Source organism: Girardinichthys multiradiatus, chromosome 20, assembly GCF_021462225.1.
Source record: "Girardinichthys multiradiatus isolate DD_20200921_A chromosome 20, DD_fGirMul_XY1, whole genome shotgun sequence".
Lineage (NCBI taxonomy): Eukaryota > Metazoa > Chordata > Actinopteri > Cyprinodontiformes > Goodeidae > Girardinichthys > Girardinichthys multiradiatus.
This window is the reverse complement of record NC_061812.1, coordinates 24,166,561-24,187,921: the sequence shown is the minus strand read 5'-3', so window position 1 is coordinate 24,187,921 and position 21,361 is coordinate 24,166,561. Positions and strand designations below refer to the sequence as shown.

The 21,361-nt window shown below is 39.9% G+C and overlaps 1 protein-coding gene across 1 annotated transcript in view; it reads right to left on the bottom strand.

The window, feature by feature from the left end:
* Positions 1 to 973: 973 nt before the first annotated feature.
* The window catches only part of LOC124856368 (receptor-type tyrosine-protein phosphatase gamma-like), a 176,313-nt gene continuing 155,925 nt past the window's right edge, over positions 974 to 21,361 (bottom strand). The window contains exons 13-29 of the mRNA XM_047346722.1: positions 20,154 to 20,292; positions 16,467 to 16,558; positions 14,326 to 14,417; positions 12,515 to 12,611; positions 12,303 to 12,385; positions 11,899 to 12,033; positions 11,668 to 11,802; positions 10,134 to 10,306; positions 9,867 to 10,002; positions 7,605 to 7,751; positions 7,109 to 7,202; positions 6,705 to 6,781; positions 6,464 to 6,592; positions 6,203 to 6,349; positions 5,662 to 5,804; positions 4,913 to 5,048; positions 974 to 4,225 (exon numbers count right to left, since the gene is read on the bottom strand). Of these exons, the coding sequence (XP_047202678.1) occupies positions 4,079 to 4,225; positions 4,913 to 5,048; positions 5,662 to 5,804; positions 6,203 to 6,349; positions 6,464 to 6,592; positions 6,705 to 6,781; positions 7,109 to 7,202; positions 7,605 to 7,751; positions 9,867 to 10,002; positions 10,134 to 10,306; positions 11,668 to 11,802; positions 11,899 to 12,033; positions 12,303 to 12,385; positions 12,515 to 12,611; positions 14,326 to 14,417; positions 16,467 to 16,558; positions 20,154 to 20,292 (2,102 nt within the window). The 3' untranslated portion in view covers positions 974 to 4,078. The remainder of the gene's footprint in view (positions 4,226 to 4,912; positions 5,049 to 5,661; positions 5,805 to 6,202; positions 6,350 to 6,463; positions 6,593 to 6,704; positions 6,782 to 7,108; positions 7,203 to 7,604; positions 7,752 to 9,866; positions 10,003 to 10,133; positions 10,307 to 11,667; positions 11,803 to 11,898; positions 12,034 to 12,302; positions 12,386 to 12,514; positions 12,612 to 14,325; positions 14,418 to 16,466; positions 16,559 to 20,153; positions 20,293 to 21,361) is intronic.

The window sequence follows — 21,361 nt, the reverse complement described above, 5'->3', positions numbered from 1 at the left end:
AACATAGAAATCATGAATTTCTTTTAAGAATTAGAGAAGTTCACAGCCTTCATCTTACACAAATTCAGCATACCTGTTAAACAGTTTGTTTTTTTTTATCCAAAAGGTTTTGGTCTATTTTATGACACTTTTCAGCTTCATTGTACAAGATGAAGCATGATAGGTTATGATAGATTTGCCCTTAAAACACATTTAAACATTGAAACTGCGCTCCACAATAAAGAGCTATATTCACATGTTATTACACCAGGCTTGCATACATATTTCATTATAGTTCTGCAACTTTTACTCACAAGTGATCCCAGTTTTCTGTCAGCAGGGGGCGATAGGAGACACGGGATTCGTTTTTGACTCAAGGTCAGAGCATCATTCTTTGATGCAATATAACCAACATCACAATTTAATCACTTCATACCAGAGAAATAGGGGAGGATATTGAACTACAAACATGATATGATGGAAGAGAACATTTATAATCTCAAAGCAGATTTAACCACTGGCCGAGCCAGAGGGAGCCAACTCTGTCTCCCCAGACAACAAAGTTAGTGTCAGGAAGATCCTGTCAAAACCCCAAAAGGGATCAGGGTGCGGTACTGGCGCAGCAGTAGAGTTTCAGCCCTCGACGCAGCTGTCCACCAGTGCAAGACCTGACCACGGAGACCTGTGCTGCATGTCTTCCCCGTTTCCTGTCTGCCTACTTTCAAAAAACGACAAAATAAAGGCCACTAGTGCCGCAAAACAAATCTTAAAAAAAAAAAGAAAAATCCCAACAGGGATTTAATTGCACACATCAAGAAATTACATTTTTCCAACCAGTACAATCCAGAAGAAATGAAACGTTGTACAATTTGTTCCAAAAGAAGGTTGGTGTATGAAGGTTTCACTGGCATTTTAAAAGTGAAGGAGTGGTTTTTAAGAGGTTTCAGAAATACAAATAAATAACAAATACACACAAATAAATCAGAGACTCAAGTTCAGGGCTGAAAAGGGATTATAATTATAGCCACAAAATAACGCAGAGATGGAATTTCGGCCTTGATAAAATACAATTTTACAGTCTGAATTTGTAACCTTGTTTACTTGAGTGAGGAAAGCATCACAAAAGTAAAATATCTCCGGAAGGCAAGTTCCTGAGGTTCGAACAGAAACATGCTTAAACTCTGGTTAAAATTCACACCTCTGACACTGGAAAATCTGTACGGAACAATTTGATTTTAAACGCTCATCGGTTAAATAGATCTTAGGACAAAACCACTTAACATGTCGCAAACTGGAACCACATCTTTGGTTACAAATAAAGCATCAACCCACCAAGAAGGAAAGTAGAGTGTCTATAGAAAAGTTTTCACCTCCCTTGGATTCTTACTTTTTTTCATGTTTTATTTATTCACAGTTTTTTTTTTTAATGAGACACTGATCAACGGACGCTCATGTCAAGTTAAAAATAAATTCACGAAAAATTCAAAAAATATTTTCATTATTTGACTAAATTGGGAAGCGTAATGAAACATTTCTGTGTAATGACAGGGAAAATCTGTTGATTATGCCACTAAATAAGCAGGGTTGGCCTGAGGTTTGATGGGACCACAGGCCAAATTTAATTTGGAAACCTAAAAGTCAGTACACACCATCCTGCATAAGATTTACTACAGTCCTCTGAAAAATACTTTTACCCCAACAGATTTCTTCTGTCACACTTTAACATTTCAGATCAAACAAATTTTTTATTCGGAGAAATATTTCCTGACTAAATACAAAAAACAGCTTTCAAATATTGACTTTCCTTTAAAACGGAATAAGATATCCATCCCCTAGACCCGAAGAATCAGGAAGTTACTTAAATAGAACAGTCTGGCAACATGAAGTAGGTCAAAAGATTTAGAAGATTTCAAGTCATTGACATTTATCAGTCTGGAAAGAGCTACAAACTATTTTTAAGCCAGCAGGACTCCAGAGTGCAATCACAACTCATCACAGGTCACAGAAGAACCCTTAACATTTAAAGCATTGCAGGAGCTCCCTGGACAAAAATAGCCTTTTGAACAAGTCTAGTCAAAGCCCAGATCTAAATCTAACTGAGATGCCTTGGCATGACCTTAAACAGGCCCTTCATGCATTAAACCCTCCAATACGTCTGAAATGAATCAATTCCCCAAATGATATAAAGGATATAGGATAATGGTAGTTAACGCAACCATTTGATGGTTTTTTTTTGCCACTCAGGGTGGCAAAACCAGGCATCAGGTTTGGGTGGCAATTACTCCTACATATAAGGACAGGTTGATTTGGATAAGGCATTTACTCTTAATAACTCTTAATAACTTAATCATCATTTGAAAATTGTATTTTGTTTCTACTCAGGCTATCCTTGTCTGCTGATCTGAAACATTGTGACAAAAGAACACGAGAAATCTGAAGTGAAGGCAAGTTTTCTTTTTGTACTAATTATAAGCATACATTTCTCAGTTCTTTTACATATAAATTAATTTATATATTAAATTAAGCTATTTTAAGTTTTTTTTAAACCTACTATTTTCTAAACTATCTAGCAGATTTAAAGGTTCCCTCATTCTTGACTACAAACACCAAACAACAAGTTTTGTGATCAATCTTGCGTGAGAACCCATATGCTCTTGGAGGGCCCTTACTGGCTTTGGGATACTAAACATCAGCTTAGTTTGCTTGTACCTCAGGCTGGTTCTGGGTCCAAGCCCAACTAACATGGTAAATTATTTACAGAAATAAGGAAAGGAATTGAAGGTAAAATCTTTCCTAAAACATGGACCAGTGAGAGACTGGAATGACTTTCAAGGCACTGAATAAAATTCTCACAGGAGGATCAAGTGAAGATGCTTATAGTCTAATGAAACTTAAAAATATTAAGTGTTGCCGCAGTTAAATTTCTGCAGGAATGTCCTAAAAACAGAACAACAATGTGGTGATGTCAGTGACTCACAGCAGCTGGGCAGAAGTATCCACAAGTACAGAGATACTTAGAGCAATCCGCAAGGATATGAAAACTGATTTGGAAAATCTTGGCTATAATCCACCAAAAAGTTGTTTTGACCTTGATTTTAAAATTACTTTGCGTGTTGATCAGCGCCGGGAACAGATTCGAATTACATTGCGACAAAATGCTTTAAAATAAAACATGAAAAACTTTGTGCAGAGTGAACAATTTTTTTTGTACGTTTTCTTGTTGGCATTGCGTGGTGTCGGTACAGATACGTGTGTTAACGGCTGAGCAGTGACTTGCTGAGGTTAGAGAAGCAACAACAAAAGCAGGAAAAAATAGCTTCAAAAATAAAATCAGGGCAGGATTTGCAGGCCATACAGGACAAGCTACAGAACCTCCCCCAAGAATATGGATCTAGAAGTAAAGAAATAAATATAACAAGGCTATTAAAGATAATATATATATGTATATATATATATATATATATATTACAAAACAATACAACAAAATAAATCCCTGTAAAAAGCAATACATGTTCACATTAGATGTTGCAACACATTTTAAGAAAAAAATAAGCCATAAGTACATTTTACAGGACAGCAGTGAGAATTTGGGACGTTAACGTAGAAGCCGCTGAAAGTCTGTTCACATGATAAAAGTAGGAATGGAGCCTCAAAACGGTGACAAAGTGACCAAAAAATACATGCTGGGCTATATAATGATGTGATGAAGTGGTTTAAGACTTTACTTTAGGTGGATCCCCTCAACTCATCCTGGTCTTCATGCTTCAGGTTTTGTCTCGATGCAGTCCGAACCCCCCTTCCCCCCCACCCCGAGGTTTTGTTCCACTCGCTGGGTGTAGGCAGTAACACTGATAGTTTAGTGCAAAGTGGACAGAGCTGCTTTTTCCTCATGTCAACTTAAACAGGTGCAAACGCTCAGCAGGAGAACATTTAAGACAAGAAATAAGGGACCAAAAAAAAAACATAAATATCAAAAAACCTTTTTATCAGTATAAAAAGTAATAAGGTTATTTGTTTAATCAATAGTCTGGCAAAAAGGCCTCAGAAAAGTTCTTGGATTGGTGTTATTTTTACAAATTAAGTGCCTGCAGGAATGTCTTCAGACGAGCGACTCCATGCTCTCGGCAGGGTCCGACTCGTCTGCAATCACCACCACCCCATTAGTGTCCGTGTGAGTGGGACTCAGGCTGCACTCGCTGTTGCTGACCAGGCTCAGCATGGCTTTGTAAAGGTACTGGTACTGCTCCTGTGCAAACAAACAGACACATGAAAGAGTTAACAAGACAAGGTACCTGTTCAGAACACTCAACATGTCCAGGTTTGATTCAAACTGGACTTTTACTCTGAAAGGCGTCTGTCTTCTAAGTAACAGTCTCTGACCATGAGGACACGGAGGTTAGGCCCCCAATCAGTCGACACAGTCCACAGTAACCTCAATTTTTGCTCTCTTAGCTCTGTGACCCCCAGGGTGAGAAGCCTCACTTCTTGATTGATTCTCATGTTGAGGATCAGCAGAGGGTTTGTCTGAGACCCTTGGATAGGTCTCCTGCTCCGATCACCAGGTGGTCTGCACAAACAAGACTAATCGAACCTTTCACGCAGCGCTGATAAAGAACATCTGCTTAAGAATAATTTACAGCTTGTACAGCCACACACACACAAAATATTAGCAGACGTATATATATATATATATATATATACACATGTATATATATATATATATATATATACATGTAGGTATATATATATATATATATATATAATATTTTTCACAGTGGGACTTTTAAGTGTTTATCAAACCATTTGAAATGGTTATCTGGCCACTTGGGGGCAGTAAAACAAAGTTTAAGAAGACCCACAACTTAATAAACAAATGTGTCTAGAAACAATCCCTTTAAACAAAGAGTAGGAAAGTTTTTGTTTTCACACTTACTATATCAGTGAAGACCCCTGGCCTCATGAGATTGATCATCTTGGCCACCTGATAGATGTCAACGACGCCTTCGCTCTCCAGCTGCTGGGACAGCGTGGTGAGGGCACAGAGCATGCCCGCTGACACGGCGCCGCACCTAAAAGGAGAGGTTTGCTGTGAGCTCTGAACAGCTGTCAGGTGTTCCTCACTTAAAACAGAATGTTTGTTTTTAAATTTTATTTCATGGCTCCAATCCTATTTATTCAGAATCATGTGCAAATGAGTGGAGGATGCTGTGTTATCTATTCTGTCACGACTTCAGAAAATAATTGAATAAACTGTGGGCAGACTGGGAGATGCGTCCCATTAATAGCAGCTGAGATGCTGCAGACACTGATGCATGTAGGAGGAACATCAGCTGGGAATCTGGAAGACTTAGCATTTTTTTCTTTATTGCAGAGGCCTTTAAATTATCAGTGCTGGTGTACACTTAAGGACTTTAAAACCCAGAGGTCTGGAAAGCACTCAAAATTTACTGCATTGCCTTTAATCTTAATCCTACTTGTGCTACACCCTAAAAATTAAGAGAACATAATTAAATATTGCGGAGCACTCCTAAGTCCTTTTATACTCCAGTCCAAGATACAACCTTCCTTTTTTTTTGCGATTAATATCTTCATTAAAATTATGCAGATTATTTTACAGCCCTGGAAAAGATATGTCCCGTAAATAAACCCCTGTTGCTAAACTTTAGGAGGAAGGTTACACACTCATCGTGCACAATGGTGGGGCCATCTCGAGTCATGGCTTCCTCCTTGATGACACTGATGAGCTCGAAGGTGCTGCTGAGAGGAGCGTCTGGGTTTGGCCATTTGGGGCACTGAAAGTGTCTCACCTCCAGAACATAATCATCCTGATAAAAACAGAAGGAGACATTTCAAGGGGTTGCTGCAAATTTTCTTCATATTCAACATCCATATTTTATCAGACTGAAATTTACTGCGTTCTCTGTCCTTTAAGGAAACTTCTGAAGCATAAATAGAAAGCTGTGCTATAAATGTATGGCAGAAAATGGATGGATGGATAGATGGATATAACATTCATATTAAGGCATAAGAAATACAGTCTGCAATTGCAAATTCCCCCTCATCTATTTTCTTATTCAGACCTGGAAAACAGATCAATAAAACTTCACTATTGTCCAGAGACTTCCAGACAGTGTAGGATCCCTGACTTTATGATTTTAATTAAAACCTCTTCTCAGAGCGATTAGCCAACTCTTTATTAAGAATTATCAGGTTTGGCAGGTACCTGCGTGGCCTCCAAGATGAAGTCGTGGATGATGATTTGCTCCTCATTGGAGAGGCACAATCTGTCCTTACTGATGAGAGTTACAGTAAAGGCGATGCAGTTCATGGCCTCTTCTCGACTTGGCCAGTAAACAAATTCATCCTCAGCCTGCGAGGAGAGTGGTGACATGCGCGTTATTTAAATCCTCCACTAATTATTCAGCAGTATTCCTTCTCTGCACAAACGTTTAAATGATTCTATTTTTCATGGCCACTCACTCACCAGCCCCTGGTTGTCAGGTAGCATGACGATAATCTGAGCGTTGTGGTCCCAAATCATCCTCCAGAAGTCTGTGGTGGTGTGGGGCAAAGGATGCTGGGTAATGATGAACTCATTACTCCTGTAATAGCCCTGAGTTGACAGAGGTAGAACAGTTAGCCTTTTGCACAAGCCATCATTTTCTCAGCAGAAGCGTAATAGCTCAGGGTAGAGAAATGCAACTAATTAATTGTCAACACTGTACCATTATGTAGGATGCATTAATGTAATCTGTTCCTTTCATGCCAGGCAGGGTGGTGAGTCCAACCCTTGCTCTTTCCGCTGTTGAGGCACAGATAGAGAAAAAAACAAGCTTTAAATCCCAACCCAAACGTCTTTTATATCACGCAGGATGATAATGCACACATTCATTATCAGTCCTTGCTGTTGCCATAGCAACAAGTACCTCCTTTTTCTCCTGACAGGGTGCTGAGAACGCACAGAAAGATTAACTTATAGGATTATGGAAATTGATTCTAAATTTGGAGCAGGAATTGTCTTAATATTTCACAAGCTGATAAAGGAAATAAATGTGCATTACGGAGCAACGTGATTGGTTGTTTGTTCAACCTTCAGGTCCAGAGCGAGGATGCTGTGATAAATACTCACAGGGAACTACTGAGGAGTTGCGGTTCTTCTCCTTGTTGCAGTCTTTGTGTGCGCTGAAGCACTCGACGAAGCGTGTGTTGCACTGACTCAGCAGCTGGAAACACAGAAGGGCAGAAAATAATAAAAATAATCTGATTTTACTCCTGAAAGTCCCAGGAACCCAACTCTAACATTAGAAATAGGACACAACTTGAAATTACCAGCACCTCTTCTATTTTCATGACAAGTGTGTAAAGCTGGGAAATAAGCAACATTATGTGAGCAATTATTTTCTTTCCTCTCTTGATGTTGAAAGAGCTGTGGCTTGATAAAACATTCATTAAACTTTGCATAACGCAACAGGGGTGACAGACATGACTTTACAAAGCTAACATCAAAGTCTTGTAGCGGAAAAGCCACGTGCATGTTGCTAATAAGCGTGTGATCTGCAGACCACCTCAGATCCAGCTGACAGAGATCAGGCGTAGCTGAGGCAGCTTGGGCCGCTTCGACTTACCCTGAACTGCTTCTCTAGCCGCGTGCGGCCGGCCGAGTTGGGTGTCAGGATGCTGTTGACGTAGCTGTGCAGCTTCCAGACCGGCACCTCAGTCTCTTTGCTAAGGATGGCCTCCATCAGCGCATCATGGATGAAAACATACTGCTCCTGAAAGAAAAACAAAGTGTTATTTCCGTTTTCAGAAATTAATCTGTAGTAAGTTATTTTTCCATTTTTTCAGGTGTTAAGGCAAACCACGGTTTTAAAAGAGTAAAATTTCTGAACCTCTGCGTTTACGTCATAATGTCGGTAAAGTTTTAAGTCCTGGAGCTTTTTATACTTCTGTATGAACATCAAGCATAATGTTTAGGTGCAGTTAAACTGAAGGAACCATTTCAGAAACCAGGGTAGTTTTCTGGACTAAACCAGGCAAAGGCAGGTAGAAATCTAACCAAAAAACCGCCCTTCTAGGCAGGTAGGAACTTTTTTGATGGACCCTGAAATAAATGTGGAGCTTTGTAATGGAAGGATGCTGAAGATGTCTCATTGGTTGAACATCCCCTGCCTTCTGCTTCAGCTATTCCCCATGAACAGAGGATCGTTCCTCAACACAGGGAACGGAGCCTCCATCCTGACCTGAGCTCTCAGACCAGGAGCAGATTCGGCATCGCAGCAGTGGATCTGTTTGAAACATGACAGAACGTGCTATGCCAGCTGTGGTTCTCACTGAGCCCATAGGAGGATCCACCAATAGATGTGGACACCTTCATTCACAGTTCGTGGCCACAGATGCTCCTATGCGCTTTTCCTCCAGTTGTACTGATCCCGCGGCTCCGGGATCATTTTCAGGAGGACCAGCTGTTAGTGATTCTAATAGCCCCAGAGGGCACAGGTGCGCCTTGGTCCCAGAACCTGCAGCAGCTGGAATCAGGCCTCCTGTGGGTGGAGGAAGAATGCGCTCCTACCAGGAGATAGGCCAGTGTCTCTGGGTTTGGCCGCTGAATAGCAGCAGTAGGGAGGCTCGGCCTCCTGCAGGATGTGGTGCACAGTTTTAGAAAGGCGTGCATAGACAAAGACCAGGCTAACACCACGTGACCCTGCGCAGATAAGCCGGTATAGAGGATGGATGAAAGTGGTGCTAGTCTGTGCCAGTGAGGCATAGACTACATCCTGCTTCGCCTTTAACACACTAGCAATTGCCTTAAAGGGCGAAGCCTATTGGAAATAGAATGATGTAGTGTAACCCTAGATTCTATGAGTAGATTTTCTGGTTTTAGCATAATCTTTATGCAGTGAGACCGGGTTGGGGCTTACTCAGCAGGTGGTGTGGACAAGTTCTGTCGGTGCTGCACTACACGTGAAGGATAAACTTGGTGGGGAAAATGCATACAGACTATAAAGGGCAATTTTTAAAGAGTGAAGAGGAAGAGGAAGAAAGGATCTGGGCTAAAAACCCCAATGTTACAACACCCTAAAAACGACAGATACGCAGATCGGAAGGCTCCTTGCTGTCTTCCTGAGGGGCATATCGAAATGTGGCAGGACGAAGCTGGAATTGAACCAACAACGTTTCGGCTTGCAAGAAGAGTAGTCCTACCACTGAGCTACAGTCACCTCTTAAACCAATAATAATCAGCTATAAGACAGCTGTAGGAGACTTTTCACAAGCTGAAGGAAAATTGTTATTTACAAGTTACCAGTCGCTTTGGCTTCCATAATACTGCAAGAAAGAGTAAATATTATATTTACAGCTTTACTAATAGCTGTTTCATTGACTGTTTTACTGTCATTGATAAGGGGTAATTGTTAATTGGTGCCAACAAAATGAATAAAAGGCTTTGAATGATTGATGAGTTAATTATGGAGACCTTAGATTTTTATTTTCTAATTTTCATTCATCTAGACCTGTAACAAATATTAAAAGCAAATTCCAGACCAATCAGTCAACCCAGATTTTGGAGGGATAGTTGATTTCCTATTTTTATCCCTGCTTTCCGTTTTATTCAAGCTCTAAGAGTCCATGATTTAAGGAGTACAGCGTTCAGCCTGAGAAGAGCCAGAGTGGGCCACCACTGGTGTAATACGGTCATCGGCATTATGGAGAGTGTGTAAACGCTTGAACTCTGCAGTGCACTGAAAATTGAAAAGAGCGTGACCTTTACCTGAGCCCTGAGTATCAAATGGAATAAACTTCATAACTGCTCTCCCATCTCATCTTAAGCTGACCTTTAAAATGAGAAATCTGGTTTTCCAGACTTCTCTGACAAGTTCGGGCCACCTTACCTCAGTCTGGACAAGGTAGTTGCGTTGTGTGCGTATATGTTTGAGAAAATCCAGGACACTGGCTGTGCTTTTGTCCTTGATTTGTTGCAGCATACTGTCGATGACGATGTACGTTCCCGTGCGCCCAACCCCTGCACTGAAGAGTAGAGCGCAAAGTGGTATGAGTGGATGTTCAGAGGGAGAGATTAAAAGCAAATCATCATTAATGAGTCTGAATGCCTATCCGGAGCACTCGTTCAGCCCTAGAGCTCAGTGCTGAGGACGTACCTGCAATGCACCAGGACAGGACCCATGTCTGCAGTACGAGCCGCTGAGGAGCGGTTGATGAAAGTGAGGACAGGGAGGGTATATTCTGGTACTCCCATGTCAGGCCACTGAGTGTAGTGATACTGAACCACGATGCGTTCATTTAGCTTCCCTTTCTGGTTCCCTTTCTGAATCTGAAACATTACAACAAACACTCTGTAATCATGCAGCAACAGAATGAGAAAATAAATTTCAGTGCTAAACTATGTTTTTATTCCAGTATTTTAATAGTTCTTAGCTAATTACGAATAGTTAAATCTATTGATTACAATTAAGTGATGGTAACGTTCATTTCATTCTAGCTTCTAATAGAGCTATTTGGACTGTACTTATTGGCTCATATCAAAATCCCAGGCTCAAATTGTCCTGTTCTCAAAAGTGTTTAGACAATTTAGACAAGAGTGTAAACACAAAGAATGAATTTGGACTTACAGCTAATTTCTTCAGAGTGATTCTTAAGAACAGATAGGATATAGGATATATGGATGAATGGATGGATTACTGGAAGGTAGGATTGATGTACAGAGACTGGATGGATGGATGGATGGATGGATGGATGGATGGATGGATGGATGGATGGATGGATGGGTGGATGGATGGGTGGATGGATGGATGGGTGGATGGATGGATGGATGGGTGGATGGATGGATGGGTGGATGGATGGATGGATGGATGGATGGATGGATGGGTGGATGGATGGATGGGTGGATGGATGGATGGGTGGATGGATGGATGGATGGGTGGATGGATGGATGGGTGGATGGATGGATGGATGGATGGATGGATGGGTGGATGGATGGATGGATGGGTGGATGGATGGATCGGTGGATAAAAAATTATTGTTTAAAAATATTGAGTGTTACCTATACAGAGAAACCATTTGGAGCATATGGTTTTTTATACATTTTGGGGCAAATGTTAAGGGGTTAACTGACAATGGTCATCAACACCAAACTAGAAAAAATATTCATATGCACTTTCTACCACTGACCCTTAACATTACAACCCTACTCAATGTAGCACTAAAACTACAAACCTTCAAAAACAAGAGCAGAATTAAACGATGATTCTCTACAAAACTAGGTAGAAAAAATAAACTGAAACAGACCGAATTTGCAAGTTTACTGGACCATGTTCAGCCACTACATCACTACGTCATGTTTTAATGCAGTGATTCCTCATCTTTTCAAACAAAAACACAACACAGCAAAGAAACCACAGAAATTTGAAAAGGGAAAAAATACAGGAATGATTTAGGAAGGTAGAACATATGTGATTTAATAAAGAACTTCAACAGGATAATATAGAAACTAAAAGTTAAATTACAGCAAGAAAAAAAAGAAACATTGCCATCTCTTATGAATACAATACTGCATAATCTCCGTACTGAGACATTTATGCATTTGTTATGCATATATCTCAAGATTTCTAACATAAATAAACACTTACAACTTTAAACACAACAGGTGCATGTTCTTTCTCTGCACCGGGTTACCTTTTTAACTTTCGTATTCCTTATAAGGAACCGCCGCAGAGTGTAGCAGGCATGCACTTCGGTGCTTTTCAGCGTCACCACGATGTTTCCATACTGCTCGCTGTTCTCCATTGGCCAGTACTGGTCGCATTTCCTCTGAAACACACAAGAGCCGAAAGGCAACGTGAGCGCTGCACGTCTGACAGTTCCGCTTGAAATTTCCAGTTTGGAAATACGTGGAGTTTTTCTTACCCTCCCTTTTTCCACCAGGTTGGTTATCATGACAATAATTCCTGTGTTCTGCTCCCAAACCATCCTCCAGAAGTCCTCAAACGTAGACTTCAGAGGACCCTGAGCAGCGATATAGGCCCTGGGACGGTTGTAGCCCTGAAATGGGATTATTTGCTGATAAGATGCAATCCTTCTAATGCATTACTCCCAAGAACTAGAAGAAATATGTGGCTGATTTGATATCAGAAATATAAGCTGGATGCAATTTTGTAGCTGTGACACCTTCCTTGATATTCTAAATAAAACTGCTGCATGGTGTTCAGCAGTGGGAAGGCTTCCTTCACAGCTCATGCTCTGATAACCAAGCTGAAACCTGCATTAATAAAAGAATAAAACACCTGAAGTAGTCATGAGTGAAAACTCACATCCACATAGTTGGCGTTGATGTAATCCGAATGTTTGGCATCTTTCCCTGCCAAAGCTCGCAATTTCACCCTGCTGTGGTCATCTAAAGAAAGAAAGAAGGAAGCATGGACATTTAAATGTTTTTATTACAAAAAGGATGACAACCTGGTATAAAAACATGATTGAATCCCACAGCAGCAGACGTTCTAATCAGATTTCACAGCTGACTCACAGGCTACAATGTTGATGTATCTGTTTTTGTGCTTGTTGTCAGGATGATTGGAATGTTCTGCGGTGATTTTTAAGTCGACTGTGGATCGCTGGACCTCCTGGGGAGAGAAAAAAATAGACAGAAAGGGATTTTATTAAGCAAGAAGAGAGGAGCTAATAGTATTATCCAGCTTGAATTCCCTTAAACTGTAAAAACTGCCTGGTAACAACAGGGATTTTTGTGATATTGTTTTTGGTTCTTTTAGAAGGGGAAATTTCGCCCCCCTGCATACATAAATAACAGTCCACGAGTTCAGTGCCTTCTTGGTCAAAGACGCTTCAGCAGAGCACAACCTCCTTATTTTCCTCCCTACTACTCCGTGGTAAGATAACCCATCCATAAAATACAGTCACTTCTAAACAGGGCTCCATCCTGGTGCATTTAGAAGCCATGCACACCAGCCTCACACCGACTGACCCCAATTAGAGGGAATACTCTGGGGGTGAAGCTTTTGCTTTCTTTCTTAACCTAGTTACACAGAAAAAATGTGTTCCAATTCAGAAAACCAGCAGAAAGCCCCCCCCCCTCTAATTAACCCCCATCCCTTTGATCGCTCTCTCCATCTTTCTCCAGACCATCTGGTCAAATTTTGTGACTCCACATAGGAACACATGAATACAGTGATTTCTAGCTATTGTTTACATGCAGACTGGTTTGCAGAGTTTGAACAATCTGCTCTGAGCAGTTTGTCAAGTACAAACAAACACACTTTTACAGTGTTGTGCAAAATCTTGAATACTCCTAGAACTTTTTTGCATTTTGTAATATTTTTGTCCCATTACAACCATAAACCAACACAAAGTAGTTTTTAGCTGTAAATAAGAAGAAAAATGATACATGGTTTGCAAAACTGTAAAAGAAAAATTGTACTAAACTGTATCCAGCCCACTCTAATACATTTAAAAAAACTAGTTTAACTAACTGTCTTTAGAAGTCACCTAAGTAGTAAACCAAGGCACCTGTGTTTAATCTTATCTCATCATAAGGTCAGCTGTTCCAAGGTCATCACAAGTTTGCTGAAGAACCTTTTCAAACTAACAGCATCATAAAAACCAGGGAAGACACTGGGTTAGGTTAAACATGTTGCTGTAGGTGCTCTGGTGAGATGAGGCCAAAAGTTACTTTTTTTTTTTTCCATTTATCCCCGAACTCCATGTTTGGAGGAAAACCGACACTGCCATCACCCTGAAGACACCATCCCCTCATTGAAACATGGTAGTGGCAACATTATGCTGTGGGGATCTTTTTCTTCAGAACGTCCAGAGAAGTTGGACCTTCTGAAATGAATGCCTTGGCTATTAAAGCATTCCGACTAGGGCAGAGGTTCAGCTTCCAGCAGGATAATAACCCTAAACATACAGCCAGAGCAACAATGCAAGGGTTTAGATTAAAGCATATTCATGTGTTAGATTGACCTAATCAAAGTTCAGACCAAAATCTAAGCTGTGGCAACACTTAAAAATGACGTCAGAATAAAATCTCCATCCAATCTGACTACGTTTTAGCTGTTTTGCAAATATAAATTGGCAAGAATTTTAGTCTGTAGCTGTGAAACGCTGGTAGAGACATAACAAATCTCTGTTGTTTGTGGTTGTAACGTGACAAATTGTGAAACAATCCAGGGGGTTTGAAAATATTTGCGAGGTCCTGTAGGCCTGGTTTAATATCTTGTGCTGCGGTAAAGACTACTTTTGCATTAGTTATAAATACACTACTGTATGAAATAAAGGTTAACAAAGTAAGTATTCATAACAACATTAATGAAAATGTACCTCAAACTCCTCGGCAAAACCTTGCATGTTGCTTTTGTAGAGCTCCATGACGTGTTTAACAAACTGCTTTACAGGAATGGCGTCCATATCATCTGCAGGGGAGACATACAACAGATTCAGCCCATTACATGTTTACCATGATCAGAAACAGATTTATAGGGAATAAGCATCAGTCTTTTTATTTACTAAAATATTGTATTTCATCAGTCATGTTGAACTAGTCGGTGAGTTATTTTTTTAAATGAGGAACTATCATTTCATTTGGCAGACTGACCCCACAAACACCTATGTCTGGTTTTGGGAGCATCTGCTTCATCTGAGCCAAATCAGCCCTAAATCACACATGAGGGATCTGTGATGAGGCCGGTTGGCGTTACACAGAACAGCGCGGGGGGACTCAGCTGTCATGGCTGCTGAGTCGGGCCAATGTCTTCACTAACACGCCCTCCCAGCTTAGGCCTGTGGGACCCTCATGTGCTTCAGTGGTCACAGTGTGAAAGTTCTGATTTATTAATCTAGTCATTCAGAGGACAAAACTGTAACACCTGAAGGCTAATCAGCCTTGTTCTCATCTCATCAAGTATAGAAAACTGTTCAAAGGTAGGTTCACATTTATGGTCAAATGTCACAATTATATTTCAAACTTTAAATAATAAAAAATACACAAACAGAGGAAAAGAAATAGTGTTAGGATTTAAGAACAAGATAATTAAAAGAGCGATGAGAGTGCAAAGGATGCAAAGTGAATGCTGACATAAGCTGTGCTCTAACTCAGCTACCAGTGCCCTGGAATGTCCCTGAGCTTTAAGAGACTGGGAAAGTAAAGTCTGCTATCGACAAGCTGCCACCGCACGGTTGCACGGGATATTAAGTGCAAAGAAAAGCCAGCCACTCAACTTCTATTAAGCTGCGTAAAGAGTCACTTCACATGTAAATGAACAGAAACTGTGCAAACGAAGGTGTCAAGGTAATACATGAAACCCTTTATAAACAGTTAATGAGAAAGTGTAGAGGTCTGCTTTTATCAGCTTGACATGAATTTCTAAATGTGAGTCAAGACCCCTGTGGTACATCCCAAGTCTGACACATTCTCTATGGGTTAAATGAGAAAAGAAAACATTGGTTTTAATATAGTTCCCCAACAGCCTTTTATCAACCCACTTACTTGTTTTGATCATTTATTAGTTAGTTTTTTTTTTTTTTATCATCCTATAAAACATTACTCTTCCCCATTTCTCCAACAATCAATTTAAGATTTTACACACTTTTACAGCTGGAATTACAGCTGGTGCATTATAAACATTCCTAATGAAAAAATTTGATTTCTAGATTCAAGGCTTCAAATAACTCATAAAATCCTCCGGCGAGTAATATTTCATGTGATTTGATTTATTTTATTTGTTTGGAGGTTAGCATCAATGTTTTCTAACTAGTAAAACTCAAACTCCAAATTTCACAAAAAACACAAGTATTCTTGTGAAATGATGTAGATACAGTTTGTTACAATTTGTGATTAACATGAAACAAGAGTTTTAAGGTCATCCTGTCATGATTACTGTTTCATTTTATCATTATCTCATAATGACATGAGCTGAGCTTATTGCCCAGATAACAATCAATTAATTTTGCTCACAAAAAACATGTCAGTCATGTATTCTAGTGCTGACTGTTTCACCTTCCTGTTGTTCTTTCAACCGTATATGTATTTCTCAAAATGTCGAGTTAGTGAACTTGATCGTAATGAAAAAAATCAAATTAAAATGTTTCACAGCAGATACGGCTGCACTGGGACTGCATACAGAAAATGATTCAACTTTTTTGAGCAATATATTTTCAGAAACTCTGATTTTTCTGATTATGTTTATGCTTATTCTTAAAGAACCTTTTAAAATTCATATAACAAATAAAAAAGACTGAAAAGAGATAAAACACAAATATCTTTCCAAACTCACTTATGTTTTTATTCAGTCTTAAAAAATGCCAAAAGCTAATTCCAGTGTATAAACCTTTATACATCTGAGTAACTATTGTGCAGTTTTTTTAATATTAGCATTACTATAGTTTGCTTGCTTCGCAAATATCTAAAGAACTACCAAAACTAGAATATTTTACCATATATTGGAAGAAACAACATGTCTTACCTGGTATAGGGATGATTGGGATATTCTCATTGGCCACCACCCGTGGAGAGCTGCTCTCCTCCACATAAAAATGAGCCGTCTGGAAAAATCTCCTGCAGGGCCACAGAGAGATAAGTCTTGTAACCACAATAAAGTAAATCCACACCATCACCACAAATGATGCTTTAAATTGTATTAGGAAGCTCTCCTGATATGTGCTCTGTCAACATAGCATAGAAATGTTGAAGAAAGTAACAACTGCTAATGAAAACCCAGGAGTAGCTGCGACACGGCTGATCGCACACAGTGCAGACGGGTTAAACTACTTACAGTGAAGCCCCAAACATATTTCACTCTTGACAAAATTAAACCATTGTTAAGGTGCATTATTTTAAAATCCAACAAAATTAGTCAGATAATCAACAGAGCCTTTTGCATAAATTTTAACAAATTTCAAGGTTAAAAGTTTGCAAAATGAAAAACTACTAAAAGGCATGATTTTCTAAGAAAGCCTACATTATTTAGCAGCTGATGTTTCAGCTCTCTGAAAGGGCAATATTTAGGGTTAATGTATTCAATATTCAAGACAGCCTTCCCCACCAGAGGAGACTAAAAGAAAAAATCTACAATTCTAACAGGCCTTAAAACAGGGAGAGGGGAATATTTAAAGTCCTGCACACCATGCAGATCCACAGTCTCCTCTAACACATAATGTAAATCAATAAATTCACAAAACTTTTGGTGCTAGTATTTCCTTAGGTTAATCCTACCTGTACTTGCAGTAGAGGAGGGAGCAGATGCTCGTCATTGTTAAGGAAAGATGAAACAAAAACATAAAAGATACCCTGGTATTCAGATGATGGAGAAGAAGGAGGAGAAAGAGGAGAGACAAATGGGGGAGGAGAGTTCCTGCAGATTTGCGTCACTGCCTCCCCATTTAATGGCTCCCTTAGAGTGCAGATGTGGTCCAGCTACCTAAGCAGCATCGTCAACATCTCCTGGCTGACTGGCTCCCACAGCTGCAGAAGAGTTGGCTTAAAGGGAGCAGGAACTGGGATTAAACAGAGGCCCTATGCGCAGCAAAGGCATCAGCCGCAGCGAGGTGCTAACAAGAACTGGGATTTGTTCTTCTTTCGACATATGTTAGAGTCTTCTACAGGCGCCTCGAGCATCAGAAGCTTCCAGATGTGCTTCCTTACCTCAGCAATTAATTCCACTGTGGATAGGTCTATCACCTAAGACAGACTGAAGAAAGCTAAATTTAAAATAAGACATTGTTCCCACATATCAGTATCTGGCCTCTCACAGATTTCTTCAGTTCTTGCTTTGAAATATTTTTATGTCAGACAAAGATAACCTGAGTAAATACATAATACAGTTTTAAATTGATGATTTTATTTATAATGGGGAAGAAATGCTTTCCAAACTCTCCTGGGCCTGTAATCACTTAAACAGAACCTATTTGACAACGTGAAGTATGTTAAAAGATCTCAAAAAGTAATTCAAGTACAGATGAGAAACAAAGTCCCTGACATCTGTCAGTCGGGAAAGGTTATTTGTAAGGCTTTGGGACTCTAGTAAAGCATTTTGAAAACCATAGAAAATATTGAACAGCAGTGAACCTTCCCGGGAGGGACTGGCGAACCAATTCGGCTTAAAGAGAGCATTGACGACTCATCCAGGAGGTCACAAAAGAACCCAGAACAACACCTAAAGCACTGTGGGCATAGGTTTAGGTCAGTTTTCATGATTCAACAATAAGAAAGCGACTGGAAATGGCATCTATAGCTGACCAAAGAGAACAAAAAGTCTCACATTTGCCAAGAAACATCTTCATGATCCCCAAGACATTTGGGAAAAATGTGTGGACTGACAAAACAAAAGTTGAACTTTTTGAAAGGTGTGTAGTTATATTTGCTCTAAAACTAACCCATTATTTCAGAAAAAGAACATTCTCTGACAGTCAAACATGGTGGTGGTAGGGTAAAGGAAAGGTCTTAGGCTGCTTTGCTGCTTCTGGACCTGGATGATTGGCAGTAATTGATGGAACCTTGAATTCTGATATCTAGCAGAAAATCCTGAAGGATAATTTCTAACCATCAGTTTTCGACCTTAAGCTCAAGTGCACTTGAGCTGTGGCAGCAGGACTATGATCCAAAAGCACAGCTGCAAGTCCATCTCACAATACCTTAAAAAATCAGAAAGAAAACTAAGTTTAAATTGAATCGGTCAAGTCCATATTTAAATCTGATTTAGATGTTGTGCCGTGACCTCAACAGTTCGTTCATGCTTGAAAACCCTTCAATGTTGTTGAATTGGAACGATTCTGGAAAGAAAGGTGGACAAAACTCCTCCACAGCAATGTAAACAGCTCATTACGAATTATTGTAAATGCTTGATGGTAGTTGTTGGCATCAAGGGTGCCACAACCAGTTATTAGATTTAGGGGGTATTACTAGGTTAGATAGTTGTTTTTTTTGTTAGTCAATAATATCATTTAAAAGCTGAATTTTGTATTTACTCAGGCTATCAGTGTCTGGTATTTAATTAGTTTAAAGTTCTGAAACAAGGGAAAAGAAAACATTTTAAAAATGACCAAATCTATAGGGGGACAAATACTCCTTCACACCAGCACTTATTTTTAAAGAGTTTACGAAGGATTTTTTTGTATTTGTGCAAATAATGGCAGAGATATCGGTAATCCAAGTTACTTTAGCTTAAATAGCAGCTTCATCACCAAGAGGCTACGCTGAAGATGAAGAGAGTTAAGAGAGTGTGAATTTTATCCTCCATCATGGCCTTTTCCCCAGGGGAAGCAGTCATTGTCTGTGAACTGTCTGAGTTGTCACAACAACAGCTGCTATAATCTCAAAGCAGCCCCTGCGTTTCTACTCAAAAACCACAACTTACACTAATTCATCCACCGGCTGAATCTGCCACAGTCGCCTCCTTTCCAGCTGTCGTTTTTTTTCTTGTTTTGCACCTCCCTGGAGCTGATAGCCAGGCTTTTATTTATATCACAACTTTATTATCTGCCACAGTAAGGTGCTATAAACATTTGGTGTAGTAATCTAACTGAGCAGTTCTGTCCAAAAAAAGAGAGTAGAAACAAATATAATACTCCACAAAGTAGCAGCAGTAAATATGTCTGGCACCGACTGAGGAAGTGGTCCGCAGCACTATTTGTTTCTCATTAACCACCATCCGACATGTGCTAGTGGCCTGGCCTGTGTAATTACTGGAGCTCCAATGGCACGGCTGGAAATTAGCCCAGCAGATGAAGACACAGCTGGGACCTGAGCTGGAACTGTAGGGCCTTCAGGTTTCTTTCCCTTTCACCCAGTTGGGTGATGGAACAGTATATGCAAAGTAAGGGCAGCATAGGGGCCTTTTTAGCCATGAGACTGATGCATGTGGCTTTAAAGGACACACCCAGACTGCGCTGTGCTGATTGGAAATAATCACAAATGCATGAGGGGCTGTCACTTTGCATACTGTGTGAAAAGATAGTGGAGCTAGTGTGGGTGAGGGGCCGCTCAGTCATTCAAACCTCTGAAGGAGGTATGCTCCAGTCAGACTTCTATCAAGCTGAGACTGTGTCAGAAAAGCACTTGATCAGTCACATTTAGGTCTTTAAACAAACACTTTCCACAAAGCGACTGTGCCTCGGTAATGCAGTTATATAACGTTTATTCAACTCTGTCTCACCTCCAGTAGACCATCACGATAAGCAGCATGATGAGGCACAGCAGTGTGAGAGCAGACACCACCACCAGGGGCACGATCCACACCATACGGCCCATTCCTGGGTGAGGGGCCCGTGTCACGTTGGACAAGACGGTTTGATCTAGAAGACAATAAACAAACTACAGTCTTATCACATGTTATTTAGTTTTGTTCATTTCAAACATGAACATAATTGAAGAAATATGTTTGTAACAAGTTAAAGAATAAAATATATCTTATAGCATTTATAATATCTCTTGCAAGTTTGAAAAGGATTGGGATGAAGTATCTACATGTATTACAATATAACACAAAACAATTAAACAATCAAAATGTTACTTGGGAAAGAAGCCCTTATTGCCAAAATAAATAAATACAGGCATGCATTTATATTAATGCTTGGACATTGCTTGAGGGCACCATTTATAGATCATTCTAGATTTTAAGACCACAAACAGAAATAGAAAACCTTCTCCTTGTGGTCTCCACTTTTAGACTCAGGCTAAATGGTCCCTTCGTATCCCAGAATAATCTTTCAATGTCTAAAGGTAATGTGTTACTTATTGCTTGAAAAGTAAGCCTGACTGTAAAATTTCAACTTGACTGTAAGCACAAACATTCTATTTAACCCCTATAATCCAGACCTGTGAATTAGGCGTATTGCACCTTATTGTAGAATAATTATATGTGTAAAGATATTTCAATCTGAAAAGACTCACAAGGAAAAGGATGGCAATGATACATGATTTTAATGATACATGATTACATGGTTATTTCTTTGGGGCTCGGACCTGAGAGGAAGACATGAATGCTGAGAATGTCATGAGCTAAGATGTAAATTTTTAAGGTTTAGATTTAGAGATGTTTTCCCCCTGATGCGACACTGGTGGTGGATTGGCAGCCATGGAGCGAGGAAGCCAGGAGTAGATGGGAAGGAAGATGGTGGAGGTGGGGTGGAGGAGGGGCGAGCTCAGCTGACAAGCGAGGATGTACATGGCTGAAGGTCTTTAAAAGCGAGGCGTCGGAAGGTGATTGGATGTCAAGTGTCATGCGGACAGGATGCTGATTGGATGGTAAGGAGACGCACAGAAGAGTCATTGGAAGGAGCGGGCGGTGAAGGTGAGTCTTTCATTCTGAATTTTCGTCAAAACTTCATTACTTAAATATAATTATTGCTCCAGACCTCAATG